This window comes from Haematobia irritans, chromosome 1 (assembly GCF_050003625.1).
Source record: "Haematobia irritans isolate KBUSLIRL chromosome 1, ASM5000362v1, whole genome shotgun sequence".
Classification (NCBI taxonomy): Eukaryota; Metazoa; Arthropoda; class Insecta; order Diptera; family Muscidae; genus Haematobia; species Haematobia irritans.
In genome coordinates this window covers 44892679-44912723 of record NC_134397.1, presented here as the reverse complement: position 1 = coordinate 44912723, position 20045 = coordinate 44892679, and the positions used below count along the sequence as shown (strand labels likewise).

The 20045-nt window shown below is 31.1% G+C and overlaps 1 protein-coding gene across 1 annotated transcript in view; it reads left to right on the top strand.

The window, feature by feature from the left end:
• LOC142220813 (peroxisomal N(1)-acetyl-spermine/spermidine oxidase) overlaps nucleotides 1–17136 on the top strand; it is a 34320-nt gene extending 17184 nt beyond the window's left edge. Inside the window, exons 2-5 of the mRNA XM_075290169.1 lie at nucleotides 10528–10933; nucleotides 10994–11810; nucleotides 13527–13647; nucleotides 13708–17136. Of these exons, the coding sequence (XP_075146284.1) occupies nucleotides 10528–10933; nucleotides 10994–11810; nucleotides 13527–13647; nucleotides 13708–13890 (1527 nt within the window). The 3' untranslated portion in view covers nucleotides 13891–17136. The remainder of the gene's footprint in view (nucleotides 1–10527; nucleotides 10934–10993; nucleotides 11811–13526; nucleotides 13648–13707) is intronic.
• Nucleotides 17137–20045: the final 2909 nt, after the last annotated feature.

Sequence of the window (20045 nt, the reverse complement as noted above, 5' to 3'; positions counted from 1 at the left end):
CCAACACCATATACCAAATTTCAGCCGGATCGGATGAAATATGCTTCTTTTAGAGGCTCCACAAGCCAAATCTGAGGGTCCCTTTATATGGGGGCTATACGTAAAAGTGGACCGATATGGCCCATTTTCAATACCGACATCGATAACAACTACTTGTGCCAAGTTTCAAGTCGATAGCTTGTTTCGTTCGGAAGTTAGCGTGATTTCAATAGACGGACGGATGGACGGACGGACAGACATGCTTAGATCGACTCAGAATTTCACCACGACCCAGAATATATATACTTTATGGGGTCTTAGAGCAATATTTCGATGTGTTACAAACGGAATGACAAAGTTAATATACCCCCATCCTATGATGGAGGGTATAATAAATGGTCACGAAAAAATGTAAATGGTCTTTATGGCCATGTAATGGTTCTAGACATGTCTATACTTAACCTATAAAAATACTTTTTTCCCTGTAAAAAAGTAAAAAAAAATTGAATGGTCAGGTACATGATTTTCCCGACCATTTAATGGTCTCAAATTCTATCATTTAAACGATAGAACATGTTTGCGGTATTTGAGAACCATTCAAATGCTTATTGCCACCATACATTTTTCTCCGCTCGAAAACTATTTTTATAAAGACAAAATACATGGTTTTCGCGGCAATTACATGCTCTAGATAAGCATTAAATGGATGCGGCAACCATGTCCAAACATGGTTTTTCTGTGCGTGTATAGGTGAAAATGGTTTATACGAATAAAAAAAATCCTACAAAATTTTTATAACAAGAAAAAGAAACGCCAAATTTTAACCAAAAATACACTGAAAAGATTGCTTTTGAAACGGACATCCAGTGAGCTCAACTTTTTCCATCTATCCAAATCGGTCCATAATTATCTAAACCAAAAAAAGTGAACCCACTAGGAAATTTAGTTTTATTTTCGAAAATTTTAACTAAAATAACTTAATATGTTAGACAAATTGAAGGGAAATTTTTAAAAATTATAAATTGACGGTGACAAAATGAACCGGAAACGTTCACAAAAAATCAAAACGGAATGTTCACGATTTCGTCCACGGGCGTTCACGTTTTCATGAACGGCATTTTTTTCCTTTGGCCATGAAAAGTCTTAGACGTTGCTATGACAACTCTGCCGGTGGTGCAATGTGCTAAGGCGACTCTTAAATGGTATGGTGCAGACAACACAGGTTCGTATCACGGTAGCGGATTTTTTTTTAATTTTGTTTATAAATTCGTAACCATTACGTTGTCAGGTCATGAACGCTGGTTGTTGTTTTGCCAACGCATGGTGTCATTTTTACGTTGTCAGATTGACCCCGTCCGTTTTCAGTTTGACAACACATGTGTGTTGATTCACTTTCATGAACGGATCATTTTGAAATGACCACACCATTCATGATTTTTTCTATGGGTATTCATGTAAGGAAAATTAAATGTCTATAGGAATATTCGTTTCAGCGCCATCTATATGTGAAAAAAGGTTTTTATGAATACAAACAATTTTTCTACAATAAAAGAAAAGCCAAATTTTAACCAAAAATACATTGAAAAGATTGCTTTTGAAGCGGGCATTCAGTGTGCCCACCCTTTTCCATTTATTTGGATAAATGGAAAAGGGTGGGCACACTGAATCGGCCCATAATTATATAAAATGCTACCCGGATTTGGCCTGCCGAGCCTCTTGGAAAAGCAAATTTAATTCCATTCAACTAAAATATGGTACGTAATGTAAGTATATACCCCATATCAACCGTGCAAAATCTGGTCCATAATTATATATAGCTTCCATATAAATGCTCCCCGATTTTGGCCTCCCAAATCTCTTGGAAGAGCAAATTAGGTTAGGTTAGGTGGCAGCCTAACCACTTATAGAAGCTGAGAGGGAATATTCGACTGCTGAAAAAGTTTTTGCTGTTTGGTGGAAACTGGGATTGAACCCACGACCTATTGCACTACGGTGGCTCTCAGTTTTATATAGCATTTGTAGGACTGTTAATGCTATAACAAACTGAATTCCCTAATTTGATCTGTTTTTTTAATCAAGGAATATATTTGACAAATTCTTATCTATTCTACAACAACAGAAAATATTGTCATTTTGAAGGTCGTTCCGTTTGATAGGCTGTGACAGCAAGTAAGCTAATAATCATCTCTTACAAATTCTTGCGATTGTATAAACGTTTGCTTTCAAGGAATTCACTTGTACGACATTCAAACCAACGAACAAGCACCAAGTTTACACCACATTGTCATGATCAAAATAATGAGAACAATATGTGAAATTGAAGACATCGCCTTCGTCATTACCGCCCTCTACCTCACACCATAGGTAACCAACCGTACCGAAAATGAGGTACATAATCGGTCCGTAGCGGTAGTGCTTTCAGGCACCTACTACTAGTATTTAGTCATGGTGACTGCAAAATGCATGGCGTATACATAGGGAGGACGGTATACAACATACTTATCACCTGACATTAAATCAAATATCGAATCGCTCCAATGAATTTGAACAAGTTGTCGGCGCAACCATGTATAGATTGGTTTGATGTATTCGAAAAAGCTTGTCGCGAATGCACTTTGGGTGTATTGACTAATATAAAATATGCCACTAAAGTGTAGGTTGCAATATCCCCTATTTTGTGCACCATAAAATACTCGCTTTAATTTTGCTTAAAACAAAACACAACAACAAAAGTTAATTTTATTTAAACAAAATGTAATCTTGTTTTTTTTTATACCCTCCATCATAGAATGGGGGTATATTAACTTTGTCATTCCGTTTGTAACACATTGAAATATTGCTCTAAGACCCCATAAAGTATATATATTCTGGGTCGTGGTGAAATTCTGAGTTGAACTAAGCATGTCCGTCCGTCTGTTGAAATCACGCTAACTTCCGAACGAAACAAGCTATCGACTTGAAACTTGGCACAAGTAGTTGTTATTGATGTAGGTCAGATGGTATTGCAAATAGGCCATATGGGTCCACTTTTTCGTATAGCCCTCATATAAACGGACCCCCAAATTTGGCTTGCGGTTCCTCTAAAAGAAGCAAATTTCATCCGACTCGGCTGAAATTTGGTACATGGTGTTAGTATATGGTCTCTTATGACCATGCAAAAATTGGTCCACATCGGGCAATAATTATATATAGACCCCATATAAACCGACCCCCGATTTGGCTTGCGGAGCCTCTAAGAGAAGCAAATTTCATCCGAGTGGGGTGAAATTTGGCACATGGTGTTAGTTATGGTCTCCAATGACCATGCAAAAATTGGTCCACATCGGTCCATAATTATATATAGCCCCCATATAAACCGATCACCAGATTTGACCTCCGGAGCCTCTTGGAAGACAAAATTCATCTGATTCAGTTGACATTTGGTACGTGGTGTTAATAATATTAACTTAATATATGGCCTCAAACACCCATGCAAACATTGGTCGAAATCGGTCCATAATTATATATAGCCCCCATATAAACCGATCACCAGATTTGACCTCCGGTGCCTTTTGGAGAAGCAAAATTCATCCGATCTGGTTGAAATTTGGTACGTGGTGGTATACGATATTTAACTACCATGCAAAAAGTGGTCCATATCAGTCCATAATCATATATAGCCCCCATATAAACCGATTCCGATCAAATTTCATCCGAGTCAGTTGAAATTTGGTACATTGTGCTAGTATATGGCCGTTAACAACCATACCTAACTAGGTCCATATCGGTCTATAATTATATATAGCCCTCAGATAAATCGATCCCCAATCACACAAAAATTGGTCCATATCTAGTTATTAATTGTATATAGCCCCCATATAAGCGGCCCCATATTTCAATTCTGGCTTTCTACGTACCGTGCAAAAGTCCATATCGATTCGTAATTATTTGTAGACTTACCTATACATACCTTTATTGTCTAATATATACCACGTATGGTATATATTAGATATAGAAAACGATGTTAAGAAGTTTTAAGATACCACAACCCAAGTAATTCAATTGTTGATGACAGTCTTTCGTAGAAGTATCTACGCCACACATGGTGGAGGGTACATAAGATTCGGCCTGGCCGAACTTACGGCCGTGTATACTTGCTTTTTTTTGTTTTTTCTTTTTGTTTCTTGATTAGAAATAATGGCAAGCATTTTTAATTTAATTTTTTGTGTATAAACAATTTGCATTGCATACAATTCTAATTGTTTGGTGTTTACGTTGCCTCATCAGTATACACTGAAATAAAATCAATCGATAAAGTTGTTTCAAAGAAAGTATTAAAACTGTACATTAACAAACAATTTTTTGTTTGCACAAATTCTGAAAATATATATGCTCACAGAAAAAAAATTTCACGAAAATTTTTCCAATTAAAATATTAATTCAGTTTTAAAAAATATTCAATTAAAATTTAATGGAATCAACAAATTTTTTAATTGAAATAAAAATCAATCACACAAATTAATAATATCAATTAATTTTTTAATTGGATCAGTTATTTTTTTTGAATTTCATTTTTAATTAATTGATACTATCGATTAATTTTTTAATTGATACTATCATTTCTGTGATTGAAGACATTTAAATTAAAAAATTAATTGGATCAATTATTTTGTGATTGAATCAGAAGAAAAAAATGTTGTGCACTCGAAGCAGAATATGTTTGTGAGTATATGATACAGAGGCGATTTTTTGGAGTATAAAATCCAGAAATAAAAAAGACAACCTTCGTATTATTTAAACATATTTTGTGAGTATTTCAATTAATTTAAAAATTTTATAAAATATAATGGTCTGTCAATTCTTCAAATTTCAAATTTTGTTTCATTCTTAAGTTTACCAACAACTTTATAAATAAAAAAATAAAGGAAAATATTTCGATCTTATTTTTATTTTATTCTTCTTTTATATTTTTTTTAATGTACATACATGTTCGTAAATAGATTTATTGTAGCTTTGTTTAATTTTTCTCTCTGATTTTATAAATGTTTTCATTTTAATTGCAAATTTATCAACTATTGTGGAATGTATTGTTTTTATTTGTCCTTTGAGTTTTATCCAACTGCATTTTTGTTAGACATTAAAAAGTCGACATACTCATTTCAATGCATATTGTGTTGTCCCAACAATAAATTTTAGCGTCAACATAAAATGATATCATAATGAATAAATTATAAACAATAAAGTTAATTTTAAGAATAATTTGTATTAAAAAATTTGGAAGTTCATAGAACAGTGTATGAGTAGACGAAAGTGTATATCCTTCAGTAAAGGTGTCTGGGGGAGATGACCTAAAAAAAGGAAAATTTTTCATTTACAAACAAAATCAAATAAAATTAAATTATGTTAAGGAATTAAAGTGAAATGAAATTAAACAAGTATATACAACAGTAAGTTCGGCCGGGCCGAATCTTAAATACCCACCACCATGAACCAAATATTAGGGTTTTCTTTGAAATTTCAGGAGGGCTTGAGGACTTGTGGACACTTCCCGAAGATAAATTTAAAGATTTCACCTATGAAGACTATATCAGATTCTGGATTAATAAGAACCATTTTTGTTTGAGTTTTAGAGGAATCATTAACATCTCTTGTAAGTGTGCAAGAAAATTATAAAATAACGTCTTGATTTGAAATCTTAAATCTGTAGAAGTAAAATCTGGAAATTTTACATTGAGTTTCAAGCAATTTTCATGATCAGTGCGCCTTCTACACCCTCAAGAAGTGAAGTCGGTCTATATGGAGGCATTACCAAATGGACCGATAAAAACTTAATCCGATACACGTTTTTGTGAGCCTAAAATACCAGAATATTTACAATTTAAGGCAAATCAGATAAAAACTACGGTTTGTAGAAACCCAAGGAGTTAAATCGGGAGATCGGTCTATATGGGGGCTATACCAAAATATGGACCGATACTCACAATTTTTGGCACACGTATTTGTGGTCCTACAATACCTCTATATTTCCAATTTCAGGTAAATTGAATAAAAACTGCGGTTTCTGTAAGCCCAAGAAGTAAAATCGGGAGATCGGTCTATATGGGGGCTATATCAAAATATGGACCGATACTCACAATTTTTGGCACATGTATTTGTGGTCCTACAATACCTCTAGATTTCCAATTTCAGGTAAATTGAATAAAAACTGCGTTTTCTATAAGCCCAAGAAGTAAAATCGGGAGATCGGTCTATTTGGGGGCTATATCAAAATGTGGACCGATACTCACAATTTTTGGCACACGTATTTGTGGTCCGACAATACCTCCAGATTTCCAATTTCAGGTAAATTGAATAAAAACTGCGTTTTCTATAAGCCCATGAAGTAAAATCGGGAGATCGGTCTATATGGGGGCTATATCAAAATGTGGACCGATACTCACAATTTTTGGCACACGTATTTGTGGTCCGACAATACCTCTAAATTTCCAATTTCAGGTAAATTGAATAAAAACTGCGGTTTCTATAAGCCCAAGAAGTAAAATCGGGAGATCGGTCTATATGGGGGCTATACCAAAACGTGGACCGATACTCAACATTTCTGGCACACCTCTTTATGGTCATAAAATACCTCCAGATTTCAAGTTTCAGGCAAATTGAATAAAAACTACGATTTCTATAAGCCCAAGACCCCAAATCGGGAGGTCGGTTTATATGGGGACTATATCAAAACCTGGACCGATATAGCCCATCTTCGAACTTGACCTGCCTGCAGACAAAAGACGAGCTTGTGCAAAATTTCAGCACGATTGCTTCATTATTGAGGACTGTAGCGTGATTACAACAGACAGACAGACAGACAGACAGACAGACGGACAGACGGACATCGTTATATCGTCTTAGAATTTCTCCCTGATCAAGAATATATATACTTTATATAGTCGGAAATCGATATTTCGATGTGTTACAAACGGAATGACAAACTTATTATACCCCCGTCACCATTCTATGGTGGTGGGTATAAAAATAAATATATAAAAAATTGATCAAATTAATTGGAGGGTCGTGAGTTATTGCTATCCGTCCTTGTAACACACATTTTATTTTATTATTTCCTCCCTAAAAAAATTTGAAAATGCCATAACATCTGAAGTGTATAATATATTTGTATAACGAAATAATTTTTTATTTTTATTTTAAATATATAAAAATTTCAATCTACCACTAATTTTGCTGGGTTACTTTCAATTTTATCCATGCTTACTACTGTTCTCGGCATTTATTTATTTTTGTATGTTTTTGTTTTTGTTTCTGTTCGATATAATTATCAGCCGGTTTATTTCTACGTAATTGTTTTTGTGTGTGTGTGTTTTTTTTTTCTATATTCGAGCATGCGATTGTGAATACTGATCGTAAATTGTTGTTGTTAGAAAAGTGGGTTTCATATACTTTGGTGGAAAAATGCTTTGACCGATCGACACCTTTGTGCTAAAAGCCAAATTGCTGAAATTACCACCGACGATATATTAGTTTTAAATGTAGAGGAACATCAGTGACGTTCCATATTATGTGACACTAATCGTTGATGGTGCCACCATTATAGTGTCATGTGAACCTATCTTAGGCAATACTATTTGTTTATATTTTTCTAAAATGTCTACATGTTTATTTTTTGTTTTTAAATCGTAAATATTGCATCAGTCGTTGTCAAAGTGTCTATGGTGGAAGCGAAATGTTTTCAAATCTATTAAAGAATGTGAGGTGATTGGTAAATTTGTTAAAAAATTTCTAAACAATTGTGTATTGATATTAAACTAAATTGTAGGTTAGAGGTAACAAAATTTTCTATCGAAAGAAAGTTTGGACAAAAATTTCTATAGAAATAAAATTTTGACAAAATTGTATATAGAAATAAAATTTTGACAAAATTGTATATAGAAACAAAATGTTGACAAAATTTTCTATAGAAATAAAAATTTGATAAAATTTTCTATAGAAATAAAATTTCGACAAAATTTTCTATAGAAATTACATATTGACAAAATTTTCTATAAAAATAAAATTTTGACAAAAAAGAAATAGAAATACAATTTTGACAAAACTTTCTATAGAAATAAAATTTTGACAAAATTTTCTATGAAATAAAATTTTGACAACATTTTCTATAGAAATAAAATTTTGATAAAATTTTTATACAGAAATAAAATTTTGACAAAATTTTCTATGAAATGAAATTTAACAAAATTTTCTATAGAAATAAAATTTTGACAAAATTTTTTATAGAAATAAAATTTTGACAAAAATTTCTATAGAAATAAAATTTGGACAAAAATTGTCTATAGAAATAAAATTTTGACAGACTTTTCTATGAAATAAAATTTTGACAAAATTTTCTATAGAAATAAAATTTTGATAAAAATTTTCTATGAAATGAAATTTTCACAAAATTTTCTATAGAAATAAAATAATGACAAAATTTTCTATATAAATAAAATGTTGACAACATTTTCTATGAAATAAAATTTTGACAAAATTTTCTATAGAAATAAAATTTTGACAAAATTTTCTATAGAAATAAAATTTCGACAAAATTTTCTATAGAAATAAAATTTTGAGAAAACTTTCTATAGAAATAAAATTTTTAGAAAATTTTCAATAGAAATAAAATGTTGACTAAATTTTGTTATAGAAATAAGAGTTGGACAAAATTTTCTATAGTGATAAAATTTGGACAACAATTTTCTATAGAAATAAAATTTGGACAACATTTTCTACAGAAATAAAATGTGGACAACATTTTCTATAAAACTAAAATTTTGAGAAAAATTTTTATAGAAATAAAATTTAGACAAAATTTTCTAAAGAAATAAAATGTGGACAACATTTTCTATAGAAATGAAATGTTGAAAAAACTTTCTATAGAAATAAAATTTAGAAAACATTTTCTATAAAATAAAATTTTGACAAAATTTTCTATAGAAATAAAACTTTGACAAAATTTTCTATAGAAATAAAACTTTGACAAAATTTTCTATAGAAATAAAATTTTGACAAAATTTTCTATAGAAATAAAATATTGACAAAATTTTTATAGAAATAAAATGTTGACAAAATTTTCTATAGTAATAAATTTTTGACAAAAATTTCTATAGAAATAAAATTTGGACAAAAATTGTCTATAGAAATAAAATTTTGACAAACTTTTCTATGAAATAAAATTTTGACAAAATTTTCTATAGAAATAAAATTTTGATAAAAATTTTCTATGAAATGAAATTTTCACAAAATTTTCTATAGAAATAAAATAATGACAAAATTTTCTATATAAATAAAATGTTGACAACATTTTCTATGAAATAAAATTTTGACAAAATTTTCTATAGAAATAAAATTTTGACAAAATTTTCTATAGAAATAAAATTTTGACAAAATTTTCTATAGAAATAAACTGTTGACAAAATGTTTATAGAAATAAAATTTTGACAAAATTTTCTATAGTAATAAATTTTTGACAAAATTTTGTATAGAAATAAAATTTGGACAACAATAAAATTTTGACAAAAATTTCTATAAATAGAAAAAAATTCTAAAGAAATAAAATTTTGAGAAAAAATTCTATAGAAATAAAATTTTGACAAAAATTTCTATAGAAATAAAATTTGGACAACAATTTTCTATAGAAATAAAATTTGGACAAAATTTTGTACAGAAATAAAATTTGGACATTTTCTATAAAACTAAAATTTTGAGAAAAATTTTTATAGAAATAAAATTTTGTCAAAACTTTCTATAGAAATAAAATTTGGCCAAAATTTTCTATAGCAATAAAATTTTGACAAAATTTTCTATAGGAAAAAAATGTTAGCAAAATTTTCTATAGGAATAAAATTTTGGCAAAATTTTCTGTAGAAATAAAATTTTGACAAAATTTTCTATAGAAATAAAATTTGACAAAATTTTCTATAGAATTAAAATTTTGACAAAATTTACTATAGAAATAAAATTTTGACAAAATTGTCTATAGAAATAAAATTTTCACAAAATTTTCTATAGAAATAAAATTTTCACAAAATTTTCTATAGAAATAAAATTTTGACAAAATTTCAGAAAATATTTTATGAAAAAATTTATGAAATAATAAAAAAAATAAATTTCTATAAATAACAAACTGACAAAATTTTCTGTTTTTTGTGAAAAAGTATCGAATCAGTAATCGAATTCAAGGTTCTTTAATTAGAAAATCGTATGTTTTTATGTGTCTAGATGATAAAGTCAATAGTGTATTACTCCCACTAAGGCTGTTCACAGAGGTAGATGTGTGTCTAGTGTATTTATAGCATTCTTGGTGACCGAATGAAAGTTTGTTTTCCGCCACATAGTTTCGCATTTGTTGATAATTGCATAAACTCAAGGTTGTTAAGATAAAATTGTTTACGGATGTGGATTTGCGTCTTAGAATAGCATTTCGAGCATAGGCAGTGAAAAGCCGTCAACCAAAGGTGCCAGATGATATGTAGGGAATATTAACTATAATTTACTCGATTTTAATAATAATTATTTATTTCTTTTCAGGTTGAGCTTGGAGCCAATTGGATACATGGCGTTCTGGGCAATCCCATTTTCGAAATTGCCGTACAGCATGGTCTAGTCAGTGTTGTCAATATACCAAAATCACACAAAGTGGTGGCCACCACGGAAGATGGCCAACAGGTTCCTTTCAATATACTGCAGGAAATCTACGAGGCGTATGTATGTTTCTTACGCCGCTGTGATGAGTATTTCCTATGTCAGTATAGCCCTCCGCCTGATATTAATAGTGTGGGAGAACACATTAACTTCGAGATACAAATCTATTTGAGTTCTGTCGAGGATCCCAAAGAGAAACGTTTGAAACAAATGATTTTCAATTGTTTACTAAAGCGTGAAACTTGTATTACGGGCTGTCATGATATGAACGAAGTAGATCTCTTAGAATTAGGTAAGTTTGTATTTGTTGGATGAATATGGATCAAGGATTTAAATGTTATTCGTCTTACAGGTAGTTATACAGAATTACAAGGTGGTAACATTGTTTTGCCCGCCGGTTATAGTTCGATTTTAAGACCCCTGACCGCACAAATACCCAAAGAAGCTATTATTACCAAATGTCCCGTTAAGAAAATCCATTGGAAACGAAAAAAGACTCTAACCGGTTTGGACACAGTCGATGAGAATGATGAAAATGATTCGGATGATTCCGAAAAAACTGTTACAGAATTTCCCACTGCAGCCGGTAGCCTAGGAGGGGCAGCTACTGCTAGTGCCAGCCGAGAAGGTACACCCTCTTCCCGTTGTGGTTCTGTGGAATCAGATGGTGGTGTTAACAATGATTTTCCTGTACGTGTAACGTGCGAGGACGGTCGAGTTTTTTATGCTGAACATGTGATATGTACCGTACCCTTGGGTGTTTTAAAAGAATGCCATAAAAATCTCTTTGATCCCGAATTACCACACTACAAACAGGAATCACTGGAACATCTTATGTTTGGTACAGTGGATAAAATTTATCTGGAATATGATCGGCCGTTTTTGAGTGCTGATATATCGGAAATTATGCTATTATGGGATGAAGATAAATACGAAGTGCATGCCTCCGATGAAGAACGTTGTACTCCAGAATATTTAAGTAAACACTGGTATAAGAAAATCTATTCGTTTGCGAAAATTTCCGATACTCTACTTTTGGGTTGGGTATCGGGTCAAGAAGCGGAATATATGGAAACACTTGCGACGGAAGTGGTGGCGGAGAAATGTACAGAGATTTTAAGAAATTTCCTTCAAGATCCATATGTGCCGAAGCCGAAGAGATGTGTATGGTATGTTTTATTTTCTCATTAAGCTTGACAATTTTTATAACCTCAACCATAGGATGGGGGTATATTAACTTTGTCATTCCGTTTGTAACACATCGAAATATTGCTGTAAGACCCCATAAATATATATTCTGGGTCGTGGTGAAATTCTGAGTCGATCTGAGCATGTCCGTCCGTCCGTCCATCTGTTGAAATCACGCTAACTTCCGAACGAAACAAGCTATCGACTTGAAACTTGGCACAAGTAGTTGTTATTGATGTAGGTCGGAAGGTATTGCAAATGGGCCATATCGGTCCACATTTACGTATAGCCCCCATATAAACGGACCCCCAAATTTGGCTTGCGAGGCCTCTACGAGAAGCAAATTTCATCCGATCCGGCTGAAATTTGGTACATGGTGTTAGTATATGGTCTCTAACAACCATGCAAAAATTGGTCCACATCGGTCCATAATTATATATAGCCCCCATATAAACCGATCCCCCGATTTGGCTTGCGAGGCCTTCAAGCGAAGCAAATTTCATCCGATTCGGCTGAAATTTGGTACATGGTGTAAGTATATGGTCTCTAACAACTATGCAAAAATTGGTCCACATCGGTCCATAATTATATACAGCCCCATATAAACCGATCCCCCGGTTTGGCTTTCGAGGCCTCTAAGAGAAGCAAATTTCATCCGATCCGGCTGAAATTTGGTACATAGTGTTAGTATATGGTCTCTAACAACCATGCAAAAATTGGTCCACATCGGTCCATAATTATATATAGCCCCCATATAAACCGATCACCAGATTTGACCTCCGGAGCCTCTTGGAAGACCAAAATTCATCTGATTCAGTTGAAATTTGGTACGTGGTGTTAATATATAGCCTCAAACTCCCATGCAAAAATTGGTCGAAATCGGTCCATAATTATATATAGGCCCCATATAAACCGATCCCCAGATTTGACCTCCAGAGCCCGTTGGAAGAGCAAAATTCTTCCCATTCGATTGAAATTTGGTACGTGATGTTAGTATATGGTACCCAACAACCATGCAGGAATTGGTTCCTATCAGCCCATAATTATACATAGCTCCAATATAAACCAATCCCAAGATTTGACCTCCGGTGCCTTTTGGAGAAGCAAAATCCATCCGATCTGCTTGAAATTTGGTACGTGGTGATCGTATATGATATTTAACAACCATGCCAAAAGTGGTCCATATCAGTCCATAATCATATATAGCCCCATATAAACCGATCCCGAGATTTGGTTTTGGAGCCTCTTGGAGGAGCAAATTTCATCCGAGGGAGTTGAAATTTGGTACATTGTGCTAGTATATGGTCGTTAACAACCATTCCTAACTAGGTCCATATCGGTCTATAGTTATATATATCCCTCAGATAAATCGATTTCCATTCATATCATATTTCAATTCTGGCTCTCTACGTACCGTGCAAAAAGTCCACATCGATTCATAATTATTTGTAGACGTAACTATACATAACTTTTTTGTCTAATATATACCACGTATGGACTAACTCACAATTTAGAAAACGATGTTAAGAAGTTTTAATATACCACAACCCAAGTATTTCGATTGTGGATGACAGTCTTTCGTAGAAGTTTCTACGCAATCCATGGTGGAGGGTACATAAGATTCGGCCTGGCCGAACTTACGACCGTATATACTTGTTCTTCCTATTAAATATCCATTTTTCATTATTATTTAACAGCACAAGTTGGAAATCTCAGCCTTATACTAGGGGATCATATACCTCAATACCAGTGGGTGCTTTACAAGAAGATATCGAGAATTTGGCACAACCTTTATATGCTAGTCCTCAAGCCTTTAAAGTAAGTTTTAATGATATAAAAACAAATTACAATTCATCCAATACCATAATTTTATTACAGCCTGTAGTTCTTTTTGCTGGTGAGCATACCCATTCCAATTTCTATTCAACTGTACATGGTGCCTATTTAAGCGGTCGAACTGCTGCCCAATATTTGGTGGGCAATGAAGAACCCGATGAGATTACATTAGAATCTGATGGCAGTGATTTATCGGCTTGGATACAAGGAATATCTTTAGAATAAGGAGTGGTTTGTCATATGCTATATAAAAAAGACACAGCGAACACAAAACAAATTTAACAACAGAGTAAAATCTGAACTTTAACATCGTAAATGTAGCACAAAATACTTACACAATTGGATTTGCTGTGAACAAACCAAAAAAACACCTGCTATATATATTCCAGCTATTAAGATCACATACCATAACTCATAACCACCTTGTTTCTTTGTTAAAATTATGTTTAAGTAGTGACTTTTTGGGTTTTCTATGTGTGGCATCAGAAACTAGATATCATAGTGAAGGGAAATTCGTATATGCTTTCATTATAAAAGATTTTTTTGTTTAGGAAAGTAATTAAATAATTAGGTTTTTCTAAAGGAGCAATTACACTATGCAATAAATGAGAATAAGATGAATCTCTTATGGATGCAAAATAGGATTCTTAAATTGTATAGAAAACGACTTTTCATGTGTTTTCTACGTACTTGCATTGCAAAATTTCCTAAATGAATTTAGATGTTGGCATAAAACGACATGTAACACGTTCTTTAGCCAACTGATTCTGATTATAAACCTCGACACTAGTGTATGATTATTTGAAAACAATTACAACTGAAACCAACATTTTGCGCAGATTATTCTGCATTTAATAATAATATTTTGTGGGAAAGTCAGTTTTCGCCATTGAATTAGAATTATGTCTTCTTCCTTGAGAGACTTCTATTTTCATTGAATTTTCATAGATATTAACCGATAATTGCGAAGATATCTACATGCTAGCAATTACAATCAGGATTAATCAGTTACTTCGACATTTGCAAGAGTCACATTTTCGATTTTTTAAATTTTGAAAAAAATGGAATTAAAATTGAGTTTAATTATGCCGTTATTAAAAAGTCGATATCAAAATACGATGTATAGAGATACAAACGTATAATTTTCTTAACCAAACAAATCGGAAAACTCGACCATACATTTTTGAAGCAAAAGTCTTGCAAAAACAACAATTTTCGACATTTATTGTTATTGAAATTGCAATGTTTTCGACGTTTACTATTATTGAAAAATTATTGCAATCAACTAAGAATATCGAATTTAGTTAGAAACTAATGGTAAAATTTTTTGTTGCACTGCGTTATCGAAAGTATAAAAATATGCTGTATTTTGCGGAGATTCGAAAAATCTTTGTTTTCAACCATGCCACTAAGTTAAAATTTTTTATACATAAAGAAAACCTGGAAAAATTATTTAAGTGAATTATTTTTCGAAAAAGGCTCCCTCCCACCATTAAGATATTATTTAGTTTTTTTTTTTTTGAGAAAAATGTACGTTTCATTATCATGACATCGTATGCAACATAATAACTGTGTTTTAACAAATTTACTCTTTGTTAATTCTTTCCTATAGTCACTCAATCCATAACCCTTCAAAGCAAAGCAAAATCAATAATTATTGTAAAAAAATATTTGGTTTAGTAGAAAAAAAAACGAAACTAAGTTATTATCATTGTTTTGATTTATATAAGTGGTTAACATTTCGTATTTGTTTAAGCTATGAGTCCCTATTACCTTAGTGCTTTTATAAAGTGCATTTTTGTTTCATTTTTTGGCAATGTATTAATATTCTGGTCTTCTTTATTATTTGTCTCTCATATGAATTTTTGTATTCTCTTTGTATTTTTTATAAATATTTTTTTGTTTTGTTTTAATTTAACAAAATATTTTCATATAATGTTTATTTAATACCACCAATTATTTACAGTATATTTTATTTTAAAGTCATGAGATTTTTCCCACTTTTCATTTAGGAATTTATTTTCTTAGTGGTATATTCTTTTCATAAATTGTTACAACATTTTTATTGTTTGTGATAAGTTTTGAGTTTATTTTAGATTTTGTCATACAATTTTTTTTCTAATTATAAATGTAATGTAAGCCCAGATCTAAAAGCAATAAAAAAATGCATCCATTTATATCGAGATTTTATTTTGTTATTAATTTTTTTCTTTCTGTTCTAAATTTGGAAAATTCTATGTTTGGAAATTTTGAAAATATAAATGCTAAAACCCTACCGAAAATTATATTTTCTCGATCTCTTCCGGCGATGATCTTCTCATTCAACTGAATCGAAAGACTTTTTTTAGTTTGCACAAAAATAAAAAAAATCGAGGAATATGGAGGATGGACTACCTCCATTGTAACCCATTTTGACTGTGGTGAAGCGGAGATGGGGACGGGGGGCTATCAAAATGACAAAATCACTGTTCTTCTTCACTTCAATTGCGTCGTTTTTCTTCAGCTTATTTATCGGTTAGGTTTTGGGACAGTCTTTGCCTTACCCACCCTGTCAAAGTCGATTTGAGTCAATTTTGAAAAATACCAAAAGTCAAAAAGGTCGATTTAGATTAGTAATAAATTACATTTTTGTGCATTGGTACATTTGACAACATAATTCCGACAAGTCGGCTTTCTTATTTTTAGCGAATTTAACATGATAAGTTGATTTAATTGACTAGTTTATTAATTATCAAATTCTTATACCTGCATCCATTATTTTTGTACACAAGTTGAAATAAAACTAAAAAACATCTCTATAAAGCTTGTAATTATAGTGAAAGCATTTGGAATGTATTTTGTTAAGTATTTTATACAAACTAGCTACTATATTTTTTCTAAAACATTCACTTAAACACAAACAAATCGAAGCTGTATAAAGAATGTCTTTAATCTATCGTATATTTTTATTGAATATTGTTAAACTAAAATGTGAATTAACAAGCTAAATATTTTGTTGAAAAACCAAAACACAATGAATTATTCAAGGTATATTTGTATGTAAAAATAAAAATAAAAATATATATATGTAAATCAATACTGACAAGATATACATACGAAATGGTTATTTTATGATTAAGTTTACTAATGTCAATACCAAAGATATATTTGTTTTCGTTTTTTTTTTTGTTTGCAAGAATTTCACTATATTTTAGAAAAGCTAATTGATTTGAAGCTCTATCTTTCTATATGAAATTCTAAAACAAATTATTGGTGTTTTTAAAATATAGTGATATTAACCGTTGGAGAAAAAATGTAAACGTAATAGTTATTATGAATAATTAAATGACGGCTATGAAATCCAGTAATGACATGAAACAAAAACATCACGCTGATTCATTTTAATAATTTTAAACGAAGGCAAGTTTACTTATAAAACTATAAAATCAAAGAAAAATTAATAAAATTTAAAATTTTTATTCGTTGAAAAATGTTTGCTTGTGTTTTTGAGGTTTTATTGGTTAAATTCAGTTGATAATTTTATTGGGATTAATGTAATAGCCTAAAAGTATGCAACAATATAATGAGGTATTTTTAAATATAGGTGATATGCGGCAAAACACAATTAAATGTCTTGGGTAAAGTTGGGAACAGCGTTGCCAAAAGAATTTCTTTTGCTCTTTGTTGTGCTCTATGATAAACGTGTTAGTACATCGAGAATTAAAAGATTTCTGTTGGTAGATTATTGAAAATGGTCATTTAAATTATAGTTTTGGCAAAACTAAAAAAAATGTAATAGAAAAATTGAAGATTATGACCAATTTGATGTAAATGGACCGCGGACTAAAAGCTCGCTACATATTCGGCTCAAATGTTGGGCATATTTGGCGCTGCAGCGTTAGTCTTAAAACTAAATGTCCAAGAAAGTAGAATTGCCATTTTCGAATTTCGAAAATTTGAAAGTTGTGCTGGATTGTGCTAGGTTTGTGCCGATTTGTGCTGCAATTTGTTTTTTTAAATTTTATCAAATAGCCGAGATATTTCGAAAAAACTTTTTTCAACAAAATTTTTGCCAGAATCGCCATTTTCGAAATTCGACATTTTGACAGTTGTGCTGAGTTGTGCTAGCCGAGTACATTATTGTGCCGTTTAAATAAAAATTCTATCTCTTATAGTTTTCGAGAAATTCTAAAATTTCGAAAAATTTCCAGAATCGCCATTTTCGAATTTCGAAAATTTTTATATTGTATTAAACCGTTATCGACTTGTGCTAAGTTGTGCCGTTGAGATCACCTTTCTATCTCAAGCCGTTTCCGAGAAACAGCCAAATTAAATTTTTAAAAAAGTTCAAAAATATGTGTTTGAAAAACGCCAAAATTTAAATTTTCGAATTTCAAAAAACTGAATGTTGTGCCAATTTGTGCTAGTTCAGTACTCATTTGTGCCGTTCGAATCAACTTTCTATCTCAAACCGTTTTGGAGATATTCGCAAAAACTTTTTTTAAAAAATGCCAATTTATGATTGAAAATAGTCAAAATTTAAATTTTTGGAATTTCAAAAAACTGAACGTTGTGCCAATTTGTGCTAGGTTAGTACTTATTTGTGCCGTTTGAATCAACTTTCTATCTCAAACCGTTTTGGAGATATTCGCAAAAACTTTTTTTAAAAAATGCCAATTTATGATTGAAAATAGTCAAAATTTAAAATTTTCGAATTTCAAAAAACTGAACGTTGTGCCAATTTGTGCTAGGTTAGTACTCATTTGTGCCGTTTGAATCAACTTTCTATCTCAAACCGTTTTGGAGATATTCGCAAAAACTTTTTTTAAAAAATGCCAATTTATGCCAAAATACTCAAAATTTAAAATTTTCGAATTTCAAAAAACTGAACGTTGTGCCAATTTGTGCTAGGTTAGTACTCATTTGTGCCGTTTGAATCAACTTTCTATCTCAAACCGTTTTGGAGATATTCGCAAAAACTTTTTTTAAAAAATGCCAATTTATGCCAAAATACTCAAAATTTAAAATTTTTGAATTTCAAAAAACTGAACGTTGTGCCAATTTGTGCTAGGTTAGTACTCATTTGTGCCGTTTGAATCAACTTTCTATCTCAAACCGTTTTGGAGATATTCGCAAAAACTTTTTTTAAAAAATGCCAATTTATGATTGAAAATAGTCAAAATTTAAAATTTTCGAATTTCAAAAAACTGAACGTTGTGCCAATTTGTGCTAGGTTAGTACTCATTTGTGCCGTTTGAATCAACTTTCTATCTCAAACCGTTTTGGAGATATTCGCAAAAACTTTTTTTAAAAAATGCCAATTTATGCCAAAATAGTCAAAATTTAAAATTTTCGAATTTCAAAAAACTGAATGTTGTGCCAATTTGTGCTAGGTTAGTACTCATTTGTGCCGTTTGAATCAACTTTCTATCTCAAACCGTTTTGGAGATATTCGCAAAAACTTTTTTTAAAAAATGCCAATTTATGCCAAAATAGTCAAAATTTAAAATTTTCGAATTTCAAAAAACTGAATGTTGTGCCAATTTGTGCTAGGTTAGTACTCATTTGTGCCGTTTGAATCAACTTTCTATCTCAAACCGTTTTGGAGATATTCGCAAAAACTTTTTTTAAAAAATGCCAATTTATGCCAAAATACTCAAAATTAAAAATTTTCGAATTTCAAAAAACTGAACGTTGTGCCAATTTGTGCTAGGTTAGTACTCATTTGTGCCGTTTGAATCAACTTTCTATCTCAAACCGTTTTGGAGATATTCGCAAAAACTTTTATTAAAAAATGCCAATTTATGATTGAAAATAGTCAAAATTTAAAATTTTCGAATTTCAAAAAACTGAATGTTGTGCCAATTTGTGCTAGGTTAGTACTCATTTGTGCCGTTTGAATCAACTTTCTATCTCAAACCGTTTTGGAGATATTCGCAAAAACTTTTTTTAAAAAATGCCAATTTATGATTGAAAATAGTCAAAATTTAAAATTTTCGAATTTCAAAAAACTGAATGTTGTGCCAATTTGTGCTAGGTTAGTACTCATTTGTGCCGTTTGAATCAACTTTCTATCTCAAACCGTTTTGGAGATATTCGCAAAAACTTTTTTTAAAAAATGCCAATTTATGATTGAAAATAGTCAAAATTTAAAATTTTCGAATTTCAAAAAACTGAATGTTGTGCCAATTTGTGCTAGGTTAGTACTCATTTGTGCCGTTTGAATCAACTTTCTATCTCAAACCGTTTTGGAGATATTCGCAAAAACTTTTTTTAAAAAATGCCAATTTATGCCAAAATACTCAAAATTTAAAATTTTCGAATTTCAAAAAACTGAATGTTGTGCCAATGGAAAGGAAATGGCAAACATATTGTTTAAAATGGTCCTATAATTGTATTAT